This window comes from Eutrigla gurnardus, assembly GCF_963514095.1.
Source record: "Eutrigla gurnardus genome assembly, chromosome: 13".
Taxonomy (NCBI): Eukaryota; Metazoa; Chordata; class Actinopteri; order Perciformes; family Triglidae; genus Eutrigla; species Eutrigla gurnardus.
Genome location: NC_139936.1, coordinates 13,960,224 through 13,979,150, shown reverse-complemented (window position 1 = coordinate 13,979,150; position 18,927 = coordinate 13,960,224). Strand labels below are relative to the sequence as shown.

Below are 18,927 nucleotides of genomic sequence, written 5' to 3'. Positions count from 1 at the left end.
GGAGGAGTCGACGGACCGTCACACTTCCGCACATCTGGTGCCCAATTTTTGAACCAGAACCATCTCTCGCTCTCTCTATGAATCCCGTGCTGTTTTTTTTTTATGGTGATCACACTACACGCGTTCATAATTGCATATTGAAATAGTTTCGTGTTTGCAGAAGAAAAAACACAGTGTATCGGTAGGAAAAGCTTGGAAAGAGACTGTAACCTGATTGGAACATTTCTCCATCATAAAAGAAACCTCAGTTGATCAACACGGTTATCTCAATTCACAGCCCATTCGCTCTTTTATTGTCTTTTTAGTGAATCTGCACCGGAAACATGCGGGTTTCGCTCCTCAACCCCCTCATAAATAAAAACATATTGTTTGTTTCGTCATTCATATTCAAATCGGAGAAGCGGGCCTATACATGAACACAAAACAACTTGTCCAAGGCGGACATTTTTTGCAGCGTAGACCTGCATACAGCAGCGCAGGACCGCGGCTGAGTCGTGCTGCTGCTGAGAGGAGAAGGCCTAAAACCAGTGTGGACATATCCCTCCCTCTCTATCTCTCTCTCTCTCTCTCTCTCGCCCCCCCTCTCCCTCTCTCTGTCATCTCGCAGGTAAAGTTGCCAGGGGTCCCGGGGCTGAGAAAGTGGCCAAACCCTCCCACAGTGGGCTGTTTTCTCTGCTGCACTCTGGGCTGGTTCCTATTCAAATGTGGGTCAGGGGTGAGGAAGCCTAACGTCATAAGCTTGCAACATGGCGTCCCGAAGGCTGTGAGATGAGCAAGAGGATGGTAAAGAACGCTTGAGAACGATCCTACCGATGTAATAAGGTAATTCAAGTCAATGCTTTTTCTTTAAGGTGGATTGTGAACGCGCCACCGGGCTCCTTTCGCGTCTGTTTTCATCGGTTCGGTGTTTTTTCTCCTCCTCCCTCCTGCTGCAACGATCGCAAGGCTTTTTCTGCGTTACGGTGGTGTTTTTTTCCACGGCGTGCCAACAAAAAAAAGGGCTCCGCTGGTGCATATTCGGGCTGTACCAGCCTGCCTGGCAAGCTGAGAATCCTTACATTATATGCTGTATTTAATGACGGCTCCTGCTCCGAAACCGCAAATATACGCGTCGCGAATGTGTGTGTGTGTGGCGTTTATTTTGGCGTCGTGTGCTTACAAGAGATGCCCCCACGGGACGAGTGTGCTACCAAATATTTCACCAGGCTGGCAAAGCATATTCGGCGACAGTGGGGAAGAAAAAAAGGGTTCCACCGAAATGTTTCCACTCTTAACCTTGTTTTCTCCCGTTTTAATTTCACAATCGAACACGTTCAATGGATCAAAACGAAGGCTAATGAGCCGAATGTTGTATTTAAATGGATCCATCTCGTGTAATCACAACATGACTTTTTGTGCTTCTCAATTGGTAACTTGAGCTTAATGTGTTGGTTTTTTAAAAAAGGAAAAAGAAAATAAACGGGGGCTCATTCTGCGGATTTTACGCAATCGTCCCCGATAATCATAAAGATGTTTAACAGCCGATACGTGTGATGAAGGCTAACCTGCTGTTGTTTAGATGGAGGCGGAACTACATCGGTTTCGGCTAATTAAGCCCCGATCAGCCTGCATGTAAGACGTAGCACAATGTAGACGCAGCTGCTGTGCAAACGAGAATCGCATGCTATCGATGCAGGGGTATTGTGTATATGTCTTTAAAGGTGGGCTGCTGCTGCTATCGACCGTTTTTCTGATCGGCTACAGTGTGGGTTTAATGTTACATTGTCCCCCCCCCCCAAAACCGCTGCGTTGATATTGATTTCCGGGTGTTAATTAATTATTCTGCAACAACAACAACAACAACGAATAAAAACAAACAAACGCCACGCGTGTATATTGAATGTATGATTGTTGGGCAGTAATTCAAAACAACAAATCACATGGTTAAGTGATAAAAGCGAATTTATGTGCTCAGGTGCAAAGGCAGCTCTGCTCCTCAGGTGGTTAGTGTTGTTAAAGTACCAAGGGGCATGGAGATAATAAGGTGCAGGAATGTCAGTAATGTGGGTTCCCTTGTACAACCAAATGTTTGGTTCTGTAAAAGAAAAAACCCCCACCGTAGTTTTGCTTCATTTTGCTTCATTTCAACAGATCACACTTGATGCCTGACAACTTTCTCTCTCATTTTTGCTATTAAATGTGTTGCTGTCCTGTCTATTTTTATGTTTTTTATGTTTAGATTGTCTTCTCACACAAAGTGAACTGTGTCCAGGGGAGTTGTTGGCGCAAACTATGTAGATTGATTTTGAAAAATGGAACATTTCTCTCTTTTTTTTTTTTTTAAACATTTTTTTTTTATAGATGCTGAGATATTTCTAGACTCTTTGTCTTGAGGAAGTTTTGTCCAAACTAGTATAATACAAAAATCAATCCATCTATGTTGTGCTAGGGTTGCAGGGTGTTGTAGCCTATATAATGTGGAGGTTATAGGAGTGTACTCTTTTTCGCCGGTTACACCCACCCAGAAATGCATGTCGGAGTGAGCAGTTGAACTGCCTTCACTTTTCACTGAATTGTCCTTTTCAACCAAACTGTTAAAAGCTTTAGGAGGCATGTCGAGGTGCATCCAAATACATTTTACACTTTAATTGACGTCATTCAACACGATGTAGCCTGTTAAGTTGGAACGGGGCTCCTGGCTGTAATGCCTTTAAGTGTTTAGATGACAATGACGCATCTGTAACAGAAATAAGCTTTGAAGGCTGACGGTGCTCATGTGACCCGATGTCTCTTGTCATGTCTTGTACAGATATTCGGATCTTGTGTGAGTGAGAATGCTGCGTTGCATTTAAAAGAGGAGGAGGAGGAGTCAAGAATATCACTGAGAATGTTTGCTTTTTTAATTTATTTCTTTTAGGCTATGCCACAGATCATTAGCAAGCTGGTATCCCTGCTGAACAGAAGTGAGAAGGAAATGTTTACAAAAAAGTTTCATGAAGGAACCAACTACTCTTGTGTATTTGCAGTTGTCAAATATACATTATAAGTAGAAACATTTGGCAATAACTGTCAAACACATGTTCATTTAGACCATTCAAATGACCAAGTCAACTGATCAGTGTGACTAGTTTCATTGATGTGTGTGTGTGTGTGTGTGTGTGCCACATGATCCTCATGATGTTGGACCTCACCCTCCTTGTCCCTTCCCTTCTTAAGGCACAGTATGCTATGTGCGTTGTGGCTTACAGTGGCGTGTGTGGGCAGCACAATGCAGTAAGGCTACTTAGGCTATATGTTCTGCTGACATGTTAGGCGAGGACTTATAGATTGCGCCCCGCTGTCGTATCTATATGGATCCGCCTCTTCGAGGGCAGTTTGGTTTGTGCAGTGGCTGAAGCACCTCGGGGCAGGGTTGTTGTTGTTCTTTAAGAAGAAGAAGAAACAGTCTGTGGAATGTAGTGCTGATAGCCAGGAGGTTATGCAGTGTTTAAAGGCAGGAGGAGGAGGGGGTGGCAGCTCTGTAAAACCTTGGACCATACAGGAACTCTCCTTACCCAACATGCCCTCTGTCCTTAGCCGAAGCATTGGGCTCCAGGTCATATGGGTGCGTTGTGGGGAGGGGGTGGGGGGTTGTGGGTTATCTCATCAACAAAGTTCATTCTCCCAAGACAGAGGTCACTTTATCATACCAATCATATGCTGACTTGTGAATGAAGTGGTTGATTGCTTCACTTTTTGGCGAGGGTACACGTTTGGATACGGAGTCTGTGGGGGACAAGTGCTCGCCAGTGTTGCTGGCTTAACCTCAGTGTTCCTTTCTCTCTTTTTATTTGATTTGGATGCAGCAACAGAGCCAACGAAATACAATACAGCACGGAGAAGACAGACGCACACATGCATGAACAGAGAGAGAGTGTAGTAGTCACCGTATTAGTAGTAGGGTTGAGTTAAATACATTTGTTAATCTCAGTCTCACAAATCTCCTCTATAACACACATTCATAGTCATTAACAAAAAGGCAAATGTGTCATCTGTACGTCAAACCATAGTTTTTAGTTCTTTCAATGTCTATTGCTTTGTTCTTATTTAGTTATTAAGTCATTTATTAATTTTGTTACCAAACATTGCGGAGGTTAAAGCCCAAAAAACGTTTTCATCAAGGCATGTGCAGTGAATTCAACCTGCTCCCTTTATGCTCTTGCTTCATGGTTCTTGTCAGTTACAGTTGCTAAGGATTAATTCAGATTAACCTCTGCACACTTAATTGCATTAAATATGTCATTTAAATGCATTTAGTTGACCCTTTCTCATAAATAGCCCATTATATCCAAGTGTATTAACAGTCACAAAGTGAAACCTCCAAAGCCATTATAAATCCAACAAAACAGTACCAGGGAATGAACATTTTAAGAAAACATTACATCTCTTTGGTACAGAACTTTTGTCTTCTCGCATTATATTTTCAGCTTTATGCACATGACTTCCTACCTGCAGATATTCCCATACCTGTAGACATCCTTAAATACAGCATTCTGGCCTGTGGGCCCATCTTTTGTAATTTATTGTATCTATGTAACTATGACATTGCATTGCCCATACATAAAGATTCTTAAATGGGAGCATCCCACAGTCTTTCATGTAAAAGGCATGGGTTTGTGACCTGGTTAGGAAACTACACCCAGCAACCTTCACAACAATAAATGTGGTGGGAGGGTTAGGTGTGCTATTTTTGCACACAAGAGATGAAGAGAGCGTACCTGCTATTGCTTCGAGGCCTGGCCATGGCTTCAGTGTCTTATATTACCCGTGGTTGACATGCACACCACAAAAGGAATTAATGCATGACCTATTGCGATGTTGGGAAAACCGTTTGACAGAAATCCCCAGTAAATTATTTCAAATGATTTTCACCGGTGTGGACGCCCTGCTGCTTGAACATCCTGAAATATAAAAAGGTGTTATTTAGATGTCCATTTTCTGTAGAAAATTGCACAAAATGATGCAGAAATTGGTCTACGAGTTTGATTACAGGTTGCATTGTGGACACGTGTTTGCTGCGCAGCTCTGGTGTGTATGTATGGGGCATGTACTCGGCAGCAACCTCTGGGGCCCCCCCCCTGTGATGCAAGGGACAGGGCTCCTTTCATGCCACTGCACCCTGGGCAGGACTCGTTTGTCTGTAACATGGCCCAACCACCTGACAATAAGCCAGTCTTATTTGGAAGGGTTCTACTAAGACTGCGGTAGGGAATTCACATACTTTGCCCTTCAACCATGCAGCACTAGTCATTCACCTGTTTGTTTGTATACAACAAAGTCTCTAGAGATCCACAGATCTGCTGTTCCTTTTTGTCTTAATGTTTTTGAGCTTTTATGTACAGCAGGATGCCTCCACTGCAGCTTTCAGAATAGATTATAACCAGCATTGCATTGAATTGAATTTCAATTATGACCAAACCATTAGAAATAAGTCTGTGGCGTCTCCTTTTAATGCAGCAGATATAACACAGGTGTAAAGGAACATGTACAGTAGGAAGCCAGGGGGGGGGGGAAAGGAACAGCAGGTTCAATTTTTTCTTCAGTGTGTTGTGAGCTGGCCTTTCGCTCACTTGGAGAGCTGAAACTCTGATAATTGCAATACCCACAAGTCCTGCATGGATCAACCTTACCCATGCAGCAGCGTCAGCCATGTTGAAATGACTCAGAGGTGGTTGCTCTGTGTTTGTGTTTCAAACTGGCTTTGTACCATCCCCCTAACCCCTCCCCCACTCCCTCTGCCCACTAGCATACTCTCTGGGTGTGTGTGTGTGTGTGTGTGTGTGTGTGTGTGTGTGTGTGTGTGTGTGTGTGTGTGTGTGTGTGTGTGTGTGTGTGTGTGTGTGTGTGTGTGTGTGTGTGTGTGTGTGTGTGTGTGTGTGTGTGTGTGTGTGTGTGTGTGTGTGTGTGTGTGTGTGTGTGTGTGTGTGTGTGTGCGTGTGTGTGTGTGTGTGTATTTAAGTGCACGGTCTCTGTGAGTGCACACACTAAGGGAGGCCTTTTTGCTTGCGTACACTGTCCGCTCCAAACAGTCTTCACCTGTACATCCGTCTCTTCTACACAATGTGACCGTCTACAAAGTCATGACTAATTTTTAAAGGAACCACCGTGACGGATAAGCCTATAAGGTTGAATATGTTTTTAAAGTCATCTTCTGTCTTGTTTTCCATTGATTGTTTGGCGGATGACCTTTCACAGTAGTAGGGTGTGTTTTGTTGTTGCGCCACAGGACTTTGCCTCACCTCTGCCCTCTCTCCTGGCTCTCTGCCCTCTGTTCAGGAGATTAGTGCCACAGCCCACTGCTCTCCGTCACCGTCGCCGCATGAACGCTGACTTTGAAAGGTTTACTAGCTCAATGTTTAATCCATAAACTCCTTGGGAAGGGGTGGGTGCAATGACGGGCAGGAAACAAATGAAGTTCAACCACATCATCCAGATCACTGGTGTAACCAGTTGAATTTGGTACTTTGATGCTGCAGGTTTTGGGTCCTCACGGATCAACACACGGATATGTTATCCTGTCTGGGACTGTCAACTCTATGTAAACATCCCTGTCTGCTCATCCTCATCAGCAGGCACCTGAAGCAAGTCGAGGTTTAGGCTAAGCAGTAGGGTGGTGCTGTTTTTAAAGAAAATTAAGTTTCCCCCCTCTGTCATTAAGCTGCAGTTTGTTTGAAAAGGTTAATACTGCAGCAGGGAAGGTAAGGCGATCCTGTGGCTGTGCTTGAAGGGCAACGTCTTCCCTGGCATGCAGGCCAAGCTCGGAGCTGTCTGTGGTTGGTATGTGGTGCCATATTTGGTCTGAGACGGTATTGTTTCTCATGGCCTTCCCGACCAGCTATTTTGCCATCTCTCAACCTCCCTGCCAGCCTTCGCAGAAGGCGTAAAAAATACATGGATCCTATTCTGCAGGAAATCCCGCACGCCAACTACGTAACATTATACATATGAACTAGTCATCCTGCATACTTGAAACATCGTTGACTGTTGTAGATGAACAGAAACTGCCAGGAGTGCCGTGCACTCGCGGATAGAGCTGCCACGATGGTGCAGGTCTATTTGTCTCCTGTGGTATTAAGCCTGCTGTCCTGGGCAGCACCATTGGAAAGGGAGCTGGGCCTACACGTGTCCCACCCTAGCTGCATATAGATCAGCCGTAATCCATTAGCAGCTCCCTGGAATCCAGCCGGCACAGCACAGCACTGGAGGCACGGGTGGGGTGGGGGGGTAGCTGTGTGGGTGTGGGTGATGGGGGAGGAGTGAGGGGAGGAGAGAGAGAGTGAGAACGAGGGATGAGAAGAGAAGGGTGTGGGGGAGGGCTCTTTTTTTTTTCTTCCCTCCTGAGCTGGCTTCTCGTCTCTCAGCCCAGCCCCCTTTTTATGTCGGCCTGCTGGAAAAGCTTCTTGAATCCCCCCATAAAGCCTGCAGAGGTGTGTGTATGTGTAAGTGTGTGTGTGTGTGTGTGTGTGTGTGTGTGTACTTTGAGAGAGACTGATATATGGCTTCCTGGCTGGCATCATAGCAGAGGCCCTTCTTTGTCTAGCAGCCCTCTTCTCCATTACCGCCTGCAGGGTTGGGTGCCACACACCCTTGTAGCAAATTCTGCGATTAACTGCAGATCTGGGTTGCGTATTCCAGGTTGGCTCATTATAATTCACGGACGGGGACGGCAAACTGTTCCTTCGATGCGGTCTGCATGCCCGGTGAGAGGCTGGTGAGGGTAGGAGGGGGAGAGAAGAGGTGCAGAGGAAAGACGGGGGAGGGTAGAAGTAGAAGTGTCAAAGCAGAGGAGGCAAGCCCAGGCCTGGACCTGGAGAGTAATGATCACTCCAGCTGATTGTATCAGCTAACCTGACTGCTAACAGAGCCCGCTTTGATACATCAGCCGGCCATCTGCAGTTTACAGTTTTCACCTTGTTTTTTCTGTGTCTGACGTAATGAATTATCTTTTGCTGCTAGTGAGAGTGTGTTTTCGCAAATTCCCCCGTCACCTTCTTCAGCGGCAGCTCTTATGCCAGTTATTCCCCCAGTCTGTGTGGTGATTAGCTGTAGGGCCTTGGCCGCTGGATTCGCGGCTTTGTTTGAGAATGTTGTGATGCAGCGTGTCTTAACTATGCTAGAAATGTCACGCTCCTTGAGGAAGCATAGCCAAAAACAAGCTTGCTAAATTCAAGGAGCTGACGACTAAATTTGTGGCGATGGTATACGTTCATTATCCTTTACAGTTGTTCTCTGTTTGTAGACATTCGTCAGTATTGTTTACAGGCTGCTTTTCAATGAGCTTCGGCCTGTTACATTTGTGTATTTTAGCCTCCAGGTGAAGCGCTATTCTAGAGGGGGTTTTCAGAAACAGAGCTCAGTCGTGTGTCTTTGCATTCAGGCACGACACCCACTCTAGCCGAGTTTACGAACCGCTCCCTTTTTCCTGCTGCATATTATGAAACGCGACTTTCAGCAAATCTCTAGGCTGGCACTGAAATGGCGCATTTTCCAGATGTATTTACAGCTCGAGTTAAGCATTTCTCTGCATTACTGCATAATCTCCTTTAATACAGTATACCCTCCTGTGATCAGGGGCGTTAAAGATGTGTCCATTTTCTCTAGCATACCCAGTGGCTTTAAACGCATTAAACACAAGCCATGGACAGAACCTATTACTGCAACCAAAGCACACTACTGCTGTTACATCACACCTTTCAGTACATTACTTATGCAAAATGTATGTTTTAAGGGTCGGACCAGAAATGGAGCACTGTGGAATGTAATAGGCAATCACAATGAAGTTTAACACCGAATGAGATTCATCTGTCCTAATTATTCCATAAATGAGGGCCTCTCTGACGGATCAGGTGTTGCTGTCCTCGTCTTTGAGCCACACCCTCCCTCCCCCCCCCCCCCCCCTCTGCCCTAGCTCCTGTGTAGTTTTACCTGCTCAGGTGTCGCCTAATCCCTCCCCCCGGCTCTGCTGTGGCATCGACCCCCACCCCCAGACAATAGGGGAGGGCTGACATTACCATGACCTAATGGAGGCTAGAGTGAGCAGAGTTTGCAAAGAGGCCTCAAAAACTAGAGACACTCCACAGAGATAGGGAAGAGAAGCCGAGGGGAGGCACCTTGTTATAAAAGTAGCTACTTTAGCCGTTCTTCTTCTCCACCCATTTTGGCTTTTGTGCCAGAACAGTGGCAATGTGTATCAGAACTTGATCCATGTAGGGTGGCAATTTGTTTAAAAAGGAAGTTGAGAGGAAGGGAGGGTTCCAGTTTCTCAGCTGCTGTTTGATTATTTGGCACACTGTGCTGACGGTTTACTAATTTCCCGGTGAGAGCTCATGGTCGCGGTGGGAGTTTAATTGTTAGATGTGTCAGACATGCAAGCACTGTAACTGCACTGTAACTGTAACCATTTCCCCCCATACCTGTATTACATTTTAAATCTACTAAAGCATGGAGTTACCCTGTCACCTTTCGTGCTATTGTTGTAATTCTTCTTGTCTAAAATGTAAAGCTAACCACCTTTTTCATCCTTTGTCTTTCAGCTTCAGGTGGCGCTCGTGTAGGAAGAGAGAGAGAGAGAAAGAAGGAAGGTGGAAATGGAACTGCCAAATCATGCCAAACAACTGCTGCTGCAACTCAACCAGCAGAGAGCCAAGGGCTTCCTGTGTGATGTTATCATCGTGGTGGAGAACGCGCTCTTCCGCGCCCACAAGAACATCCTGGCGGCGAGCAGCATCTACTTCAAATCTTTGGTCCTCCACGATAACCTCATTAACCTCGACACAGAGATGGTTAACCCCTCTGTATTCAGACAAGTCCTGGACTTCATCTACACTGGGAAGCTCCTATCCTCGTCGGACCAGAGCAGTGAACAGAACTTCAGTTCCCTCTTAACCGCAGCCAGCTACCTCCAGCTCCATGACCTCGCTGCTCTGTGCAGAAAGAAGCTCAAGCGCAGTGGTGGGAAACCCCTGCCAGGTAAACCCTCCACTCCAGGTCCCATAAGCCGCTTACGCCTCAACAACCAGCGCCTTTCCACTTCTACCCCCGCTGGCTCCAAAAACCACTATCCTCCGACCCCTTCCGATGCCGACCAGCAACAGCCAGACGAAGGCCTTCGGGACAAGCTATCAGATGACGAAATGTTTGTCGGCAGCTCGAGGAACGGCAACGGGGGGAATGGCAGCATTAACGGTAACCTCAGCAGTGGAGGAAGTGCTGGGGAGCCAGACCTTGGACTGGACCTGTCCAAGAAGAGCCCCCCCTCTGCGGGCACTGCCACCGATGCCCTCAGCCCACACAGCAACTCCCAAGAGTCCCCTCAATCTGCCTCAGTATCTACAACCAACAGTGCCTCACTGGATGACTCCTCCACCACCCTACCAGGTGTAGACAACTGTGGCTCAGAGAACATGGATCTCAACTCCTCCTCTAAAGCCTCAGAGGAAACCCCAAACCAGCTTGATGGCCCCCCGCCCCAGAAGAAATCCCGGCAGGGTGCTCGCAAGAACGAATGGCCTAAGAGAGAGGCGTCAGGGTTGAAGTCTGAAGATCACGACAGGCCCCTGGTCAATGGGGTGATTGTGGGTCCTAAAGATAGCCGGTCCTCTGACCAGTCCTTCCAGTGTAAAGACGAGGAAGAAGGAGGAGAGAATGGGCAGGACCACACCGATGAGAGTGGGCAAAGTGATGGGGAGAGCGCAGGAGGTGGAGGTGGAGGTGGAACAGGAGGGGGACACCAGAGCGCCAACTACGTGTACCGGCAGGAAGGTTTTGAACCAGCATTCGGAGACAACCTCTACGTGTGCATTCCCTGTGGTAAGGGCTTCCCCAGTTCGGAGCAGCTCAATGCTCATGTGGAGACGCACAATGAGGATGAGCTCTACATCAAAGAGGAGGGCGGGACCTTTGTGAAAGAGGAAGACGAGGAGGAGGCAGAGGACCTCTCTGCTGCTGTGGGTCCCTCCAGCTTTGGCTCCGAAGCGCGTCCGTTCAAGTGTACAGTCTGCAGTAAGAGCTACAAAGACCCGGCAACACTGAGGCAACACGAAAAGAGCCATTGGCTGACCAGGCCTTTCCCCTGCAACATCTGCGGCAAAATGTTCACCCAGAGGGGCACCATGACACGCCACATGCGCAGCCACCTTGGCCTCAAGCCGTTTGCATGTGAGGAGTGTGGCATGCGCTTCACACGCCAGTACCGCCTGACGGAGCACATGCGTGTCCACTCCGGGGAGAAGCCGTACGAATGCCAGCTATGCGGGGGGAAGTTTACCCAGCAGCGCAACCTCATCAGTCACCTGAGAATGCACACCTCACCCTCTTAGAAACGCATCAAGCCAAAGAACTCTGGGAATAGAAAAAAATCTCTCTTTTTTTTCTCTTCATCTCAACAGCAAAGAAACGCACATGTACACCGTTCGCACGCAGGCACTCATAGTTCTTCATACAAATTCCAGTTTACGTCGCCCCAGCTCAGTGAATGATACAGCTGGTAGCCACAGTGGGCTCTTGGTGATGGTGGGAACTTGTTGATGCAAGGATCGTGTTATCATTTATGTCAACCGACGTCGGGTCACCTCTCAGGAGATCAAGAGAGACAATAACTCCTGTCTCTCGCCAAAGTCACAAAGCCATGGTGGAGTGGCATGACTTCTGGTCCGCATTGCAAAGTCTGTCAAATGTGAATGTGGCTACTGATATATAACGTCAAGCCTCCTCACCCCATACCCCATCAGCAGCCTTTCTCTCTTCTACCTTTTTGAGCATTGAGTTTTTCCAGATTGTCCTTCAAACTGATTCAACTCGAGAGTCCCCTCTGTACTCCAGTGCTATTTTGACCAAAAAACCCGTGCAAACAATAACTGGCAATAATTCCGCAAAACCCTGACAGCTTTATATCCTTTTGTTATGTTGGTGATGGGGATCCGTATGTAAGAGGAGGGGTTTAACTGGGTTTGGGACCATCTCCATGCTTTAACTGAAAGTCCTGAAAGAAATGGCGAGGATGACATTTGGATTTAGTTTTACAGACCATCAATGCTAAAAGTCCTTTCTCTATAGCTGTTCACAGTAATATATAGAGCAGATTTTCAATGTTTTTGCCTGCTAGTGCTCCCGGGAGTGAATCCTGGATGGAAAGATGAACCCCTTGAGGTACTTGATTTACTTAAAGAACTTGTAATGTTTCAGTGAATGTTTAAACTGGAAAGTCTTGGGATTTTTCTTGTGGAGGGGGAGGGGGGTTTTGGGTTGGGGTGGGGGGGGGGGGGGGGGGGGGTTGGGTTGGGCAGGTAGTTTAATGGGAGTAAGGAGAGGGATGTTCAGTGGGTATGTTTTATTTTTTCGTCTGTATAGCTTTCCTCCCCTCAGAAAAAAAAAGAAAAGTCTATTTATATAGGCTTGTGACCTCGCTACCTCTGATTACTCTTACGAACTCTATGTTGATTAGTTGAAAGGTTCATATGTAATTAATTGTAAAAAGTGTGTAGATTATGGTAACTTTTCACCTAATGCTTTAACCTGCCCATCTCTCAACACAGGTTTTTAATGCTCATAGGTTTTACACATATTGTTTTTAGCTGTTTATTTTTTACTTGTCAAATATAGCTTTTTGGGCGCCCTGCTCAGTGTGGCCCCCACCTCAAAGTGTACTGTAGCTTCCTGCCTGGAGCAAATAGTGGTTAGTTAGTGTAGATGTAGAGTGTTCCAAAGATCTTATGAATGTTGAGGAGAACAGAGCTAACTAACATTGCTAGACAAGTTCATAACCAAAGTTTAAAAAAAAAAAGATGTACTTAAGATATATAGCATACTAAATTATTTCACGTTTGATTTCCTTTTGCTGTACAAAACAAATTATGAATTATATTCTAGGTCCAGACAAAGAAATCCACTCCTTTTGACAGAGCTTTGGCCAATGACTCTGAAACTGAGGAAGGTTCTTGTGGTTTGCTAGGAAAGCTTGTGCTGATTGGTGGGCTGGTATAATTTAAACTTTGCCACCTAATGGAAATGGTAAAGTTTCAAAAAAAGAAAGAAAACATGTTCCCTGAGCATGTTTCTTTTTTGGGTTTCTTTTTGTTTATATCCAGAGTCCTTATCACTTTATATTCCCTGACTTTAAAAAAAACAGGACTTGATGACATGGTATGTGTTCAGTTCAGACCAGACCAAAAAATGAAAAAGAAAAAAAAGATAGGAATTATAATCAGAATTATTATGTGAAGTCAAGTTGCTCGTTAGTTTTTTTTTGTTTTTGTTTTTTTGAGCCAGACTTTTGAAAACTTGTAAGAAGGGAGAAGCAGAGATGCACTGGACAGTTGGACAACTCATTAGTCTCCTGCGGCATCCTTTTGTTTCTGATTTATATTCCATTATATCATAGAATGATTTTAAGTTATTTATAAACCTCCAAAGCTTTACCTCATCACAAGCAACCACAAGTTGGGAGCACCCCCCCCCCCCCCCCCCCCCCCCCCCCCTTTTTTTTTTTTGTCTCGGTTTCACTGAAACCTGTCCAGTGTATCCACTCTTAACAGTCACACTGTGGAGCATGAACCTTCACTACAAGTTTTTGGTATAGGCATTCCTCTATTACGTTGGTTAAACTGTCTTCTTGATTTTCTTTTCTTTTTTTTATTATTCCTCTTTCGTCCTCATGTTATTGTCTGTGAAATGTTTGTTATCATAGGGATGCAGCTACAGTTACACAAACATCACTACCGTTTTAAGGTACCTGCGTCCTGGACTCCCAGAGTTGTTACTTGGTTATGTTGGATGTTTTGGTGTCTTGCTGTTAAGCAGTTGCTGTTTTAGTGATTGCATGGTACATCGATGAATCTTTTTTCTTTTTTTTTTCACACTACCCCACTTCCCCAACCACAAACATGTTATTTATCGCCTGATCCACTGTTGCTTGTGACCTCTCCTAGCTTAAGAGGGAGTCCACAATGCATTGCCTTCAAACGTTATTGTACTTGTCAGCACTTAACTGCAGTACAGCATTATGTCTGTAATGCAAAGGGTGTTTTTGTACATCAAGATCTCTAGCCATCTCTGCAAAAAAGACTTTGCAGCTGCATTTGAATGCTTGCTTGTTTGACATAACGAAAGAAAAACAAAACAAAAAGAAAAAAAAAAAAAAAAAACTATGAACTCCAAACTGTGACCATACTACTACTATTACTACTACTACTAGTACTACTACTATTCAAATACTTCAGGGATTGTTCTGCATCTGTGAATGCAGACTCTCAGCTACATTTGTAAGACATAGTATTGTATCGATTTCTCTGTATTTTAATCATGGGGAAAAAAGCAAAAACACTAGTTTCATATTTAAGACAAACAGGGGGGTACTTTTTCAACTAACACAAAGAGCCTTTACAAAGGCGAGGCAGCTCGAAAACAAATCTACATTTTAGTTGGTAACACGGTATGTTCAGAAATAGTTGCAAAGTTGTACAAAGAACTAAGAAGAAGAAAAAGCTCATACCCAAATCCACAAACTATTTTTTAAACCAAAGCACATTTGAATGATTATGGAACCATGTGTGGCTCTAAAAAGAAACATATGTATTTATCTCATTGTTTACATAAACTTTTACAGTTTTACAGACCTCAGTCGAGGCTCGGCCAGTCAGAGGTGATGTTTGTGTGTGTGTTGTTTTTTTTTTTTTTTAAAAGATGCTTTTCCACAGAGGTTGCTGCCAAACAAAAGCATAGCGTCGAACCAGGGGTGAACTGCTGCATATTCAATTAAGGGGAGGGGTTGTGTGGTTTAGGGGCACCCCCCTCCCCCCTCCCTTCTCTGCCAGCTGGCTTTAGGGTGACCCTGCGCCCCAGTCCCCCCTGCCCTCTGGCCTGTCATCAGATGGGACCGCAGAAATGGGGGGGCAGTGCGTCCATGACATATTAATCAAAAGGCATTGTAGTCTTTTAGCTCAATGTTGTGTCTCTGTTTACCCAAAATGCACTTGAGGACTACCTCTGCTGCTTGGGTGTCGTTGCGTGTAGGAGCGGGTGTGTGATGCTTGAATGGTTGGGGTTGTTTTTAGTGACATGGTACATCTCTTATGCTGGCGATTCTTGAAACCTACCTGGAGAATGTAGCTTTTACATGTGTTCCCTGAATGTAAACGGGGTGATCTGGTAGTCTTAACTGTGAATGTTCTTGTCATTTTTTATTTTCTGCTTTTTATGATGCTTTGAAACTTTTTCATTTTCTTAGCCGTATGTGTTCTGTGGGTTTAAAAAAAAAAAAAAAAAAAAAAGCAGCACAGACCTCTGGCTGGCCAAGCCTCATACAAAGTTGGTGCAAACACTTAACAGTGTTCTCATTTTTTTTATCAAATGTCTATTGTCAGTGATGAATGTATTTATTTCCGGTCCTGCCCTCACCTCTGCAAAGAATTTGCTCAGTGTGTGAGACTGAGGTGGATGCAGGACCCCCTTCTTTTTTTTTTTTGTTTTTTTTTCGTTTTGAGGATTTCAAGCTGAGAATCAAAAATGAGACACAAAAGGTAGCCATTAACCACAATCTGTGAAGTTGGCCTTTTTTATTTTTTGGCCTTTTTTATTTTTGTGGGACAACTGATTTTCTTTTTTTTGTTCCAACTCAAACAAAATGGTCTATGGCATTTAATATCTTCTTTCTCAGTTAACCTGACAGTCTGTAGGTTGTTTTTTTTTTCTTTGTTTTTTATTTCATGTGATTCACTATGGGTGTTCTTTTTTTGGGGGGGCCGTGTGTTCTCACTGAAAGACTGCACGTCAGGGGAGTTGAACTTTAACCCCTCGTGTGTGTCTGTGGACGCGGGCAGGACGCTGTGACCTGCCTGTGCAGAACGGAGGCTACTGTATCTTCTCAAGCTTGCTCTCCCTGGGTGTTGCCATTCTGCTGCAATTTTATTTATTTTTATTTTTTTTAAATACATTCACACAGCAGAAACATGCACATACTCTCCGCTGAACGGTAGTGTTCTTATGACTATTGTTACATTTCTTGTCTTAAACCACTCGCCACTTCCTTCTCTTCTACAAGCCGTGTGTCTGTTAGTTCTGCATCGGAGGATTTTAGAAACGTTGGGTGAGATAGCTTTACTAAGTGCACTTTGTATGTTTTTTCAAAGCCTCTGGGAAGACCGGGGCGCCCTCATATCAGTTCCCATTTAACTGAAGGTTTACTCTTTTTGGTCTTTCTCCTCTTACCTCATCATTGTTCCTGTGCGTTTGTTGAATTATCATATCATTATGCAGTGTTACAAAAGCTTTAACGATGGATGTACAAAGCAGGAAACGCAAACCGAGACTGCACTCGGCTCTCAGCATTACACGTTTCCATCTCATTTCTTGGTATTATTGTTGTATCGCCATCCTCTCCAGACATTTTGTATTGTAGAGGGGCTGGTCTGTCCAGTTATTATGGAGATAGCTCCTTCTTACCTCGGCAGACTGAACCAAAGCGAGTTTTAAAATGGCCTCCAGTGCCACTAAAGCATTTCTAAGCTTTATTGTCCCTTGCTTTATCTCGGATACACCTGACCCCCGCTTTAGCCCTTTGACCCTCTGTAATCTGTTACTGCACAGGCGACTTTATCCTGGCTGCGTTTTTACATTTAACATTAGTGTTTTACTGCACCCCCAGTGAAGTTGTGCAGTAGAAACCCCCAGAAAACACCAAATTACCTCAAAACTGTCAGTGTTTACAGAACTGTGCTATCTTGCCATCACATCTCAGCATTTATACTTTTTTTTTTTCCTTCTTTTTTTTTTTTGCCGTCCATCTGTAACCAAAATATACTTTTTCAAGAATGGAGTTTTGTAGCAGCATATTTCCACATTTAACCATTTAATTCACATCTGTTTTTTTCTTTTCTTTTTTCTTTACAAAGGCACCATGTCACTTTGATGTGCACTACATTAATGGAAAGACATGATTTAAGCTGCTGATTTAAAAAAAAAAAAAAAAGTACTTGAAGAGTTGATTAGCGTAGCTGCCCATGAAGGGTGCTTCCTCTAGTCTGTTTTCTTCAGGAACATCCTCTCAATAATGTATCAGGATCTGTAGGCTGAGAGGCTCTGGAATGGACATGTTATGGTCTTTGCTGATGAATAATTAATGGCAGAGAAGCCCTCCCCCTTGGCAAACACACTTAACATGCAGAGGTGTACACACCCAGGTGCTTTTTTTTTTTTTTTTTTTTTGCTGGCATGTATGCGCATAAACCTCCACCCATGCAAACACAGATGCCACCGTCTAGACTTCCCACACACACACACACACACACACACACACACACACACACACACACACACACACACACACACACACACACACACACACACACACACACACACACACACACAGTATTTAAGGTGAGACTCTGTGACCCTTTTTTGTTTTTTTGTTTTCGTGGCTTTTGGCAGCACCCAGGTTGGGCTCTCTATTTATCTCCACTCCTCAGAGAGCTCGTATTCAGGTCAGAGCCGTCGCCGCATGGCGATGGGGCTCGCAAACTCAAAGTGTCATAAAAGTGTAATACAGCTGACCTCAGCACTCACAACCTTTTTGCAGTCTTAATGTACAGCAGTGAGGAAAAAATAAACTGTTATTTTATGATCTTTTCATTAAAAGCTTGATTGAAAACCAAGAATGTTTGACTGTTTTCTGTGCTTCTGTGTTTCCCCTCTTGAGAGCACGTCTGCTGTTGTGATCCTGTTTTTAGATGACATCTGATGTCTCCCCTCGCAAACCGCTCACATGTTTCCTGTTAAAGTGGAATCCAGGTGACCGTTTTCTTCATAGACGATAGATATAAGGCCAACATGCACAGGGAGCCCTGAAGTGAGGAAGACTGTGTGGACAAAATAACACTTGACTCTACTCTGTATTCTTAACTTGATGTGTTGTAATGGAGCTTCCCACCGAGAGTCTTTTAGTAGCCGTTGACCAGGGTCAACTGGAGGCCACTGCTCTTCCTGTTTGACACGTGGCGTCATGAGCACTTTTTTGTTTTCTCACATTTAACTGTTTGCCACTGAGCAGCCATGAAGTGAAACTGACTTTCAATCCTCTGCATAAGTTACCTCTAGATTTTAGAGGCAACTTTATTTATTAATGCTATTTACCACCTCGATTGCTTGTGGTCCCGTCTCAAACACCTTTAAAAAGTGTAATGTGGTAAATGAAAAGTCTTAAAATCTTAAAACATACCAAACATGCAACATGGGGACTGCACTGCCTGCCAGTGGTCACAAGTGTGCTGAAACGGCATGTTGCAGGACATGCTTTTTAAAAAAAAGAAGATTAATCAAAGTAATGAAGCTTAGCCTTCGTTTACACCAGCTGTCACATATGATTAGCTTATTGATTGATGTTTGCTACCAGGTGAACAGTATTACCAATCTGAAGTGTTTAGGGCCTTCAAACTTTGTTTGCAGCGGTTTGTGCGTTACGATAGCACCCCGGCTTTGCAGAACGAGTGAGACGGCACACGGTTGGCAGCGGTCGTCTATGGACTCGTCAGCCCAGTGACGCATTCAAGATATAGAACTCTCGATCCCGGAAATTAGCACAGCACCACCCTGGACAAAAAGCCAATGGGATTTTTCCGTTGGATTTGGGGTTATTGCTGGGGAAAAAAGCTCTGTGGCAAACAAACGTTTATGATACTTACATGTTCTGTTCAGTAAGGCAGGTAAATACTTCAAGACTCCAGAGAGGGGTATTTATTAATGTACTTTATATAGAAATGTTAAAATCTCTTCAGCTTGTTTAAACCACTGACCTTTTATACAAGTCATACATCGAGAAATCATAAAAAAAAAAAAACATTGAACGGGGCTTCACAAATGCTGACTTCTTCTGGGTTTTTAGTGCTCAATCCTGCATCACTCCATTAGAAGGGTATCAAT

The 18,927-nt window shown here is 44.5% G+C and overlaps 1 protein-coding gene across 1 annotated transcript; it reads left to right on the top strand.

Moving 5' to 3' along the window:
* The first annotated feature begins 758 nt into the window (after positions 1-758).
* hic2 (hypermethylated in cancer 2) lies at positions 759-11,369 on the top strand. Its single transcript, XM_084023895.1, has 2 exons — positions 759-822; positions 9,552-11,369. Exon 2 carries the CDS (start codon positions 9,606-9,608, stop codon positions 11,334-11,336), a length of 1,731 nt encoding a protein of 576 aa, XP_083880021.1. The 5' UTR covers positions 759-822; positions 9,552-9,605; the 3' UTR covers positions 11,337-11,369.
* The last annotated feature ends 7,558 nt before the right edge of the window (positions 11,370-18,927 follow it).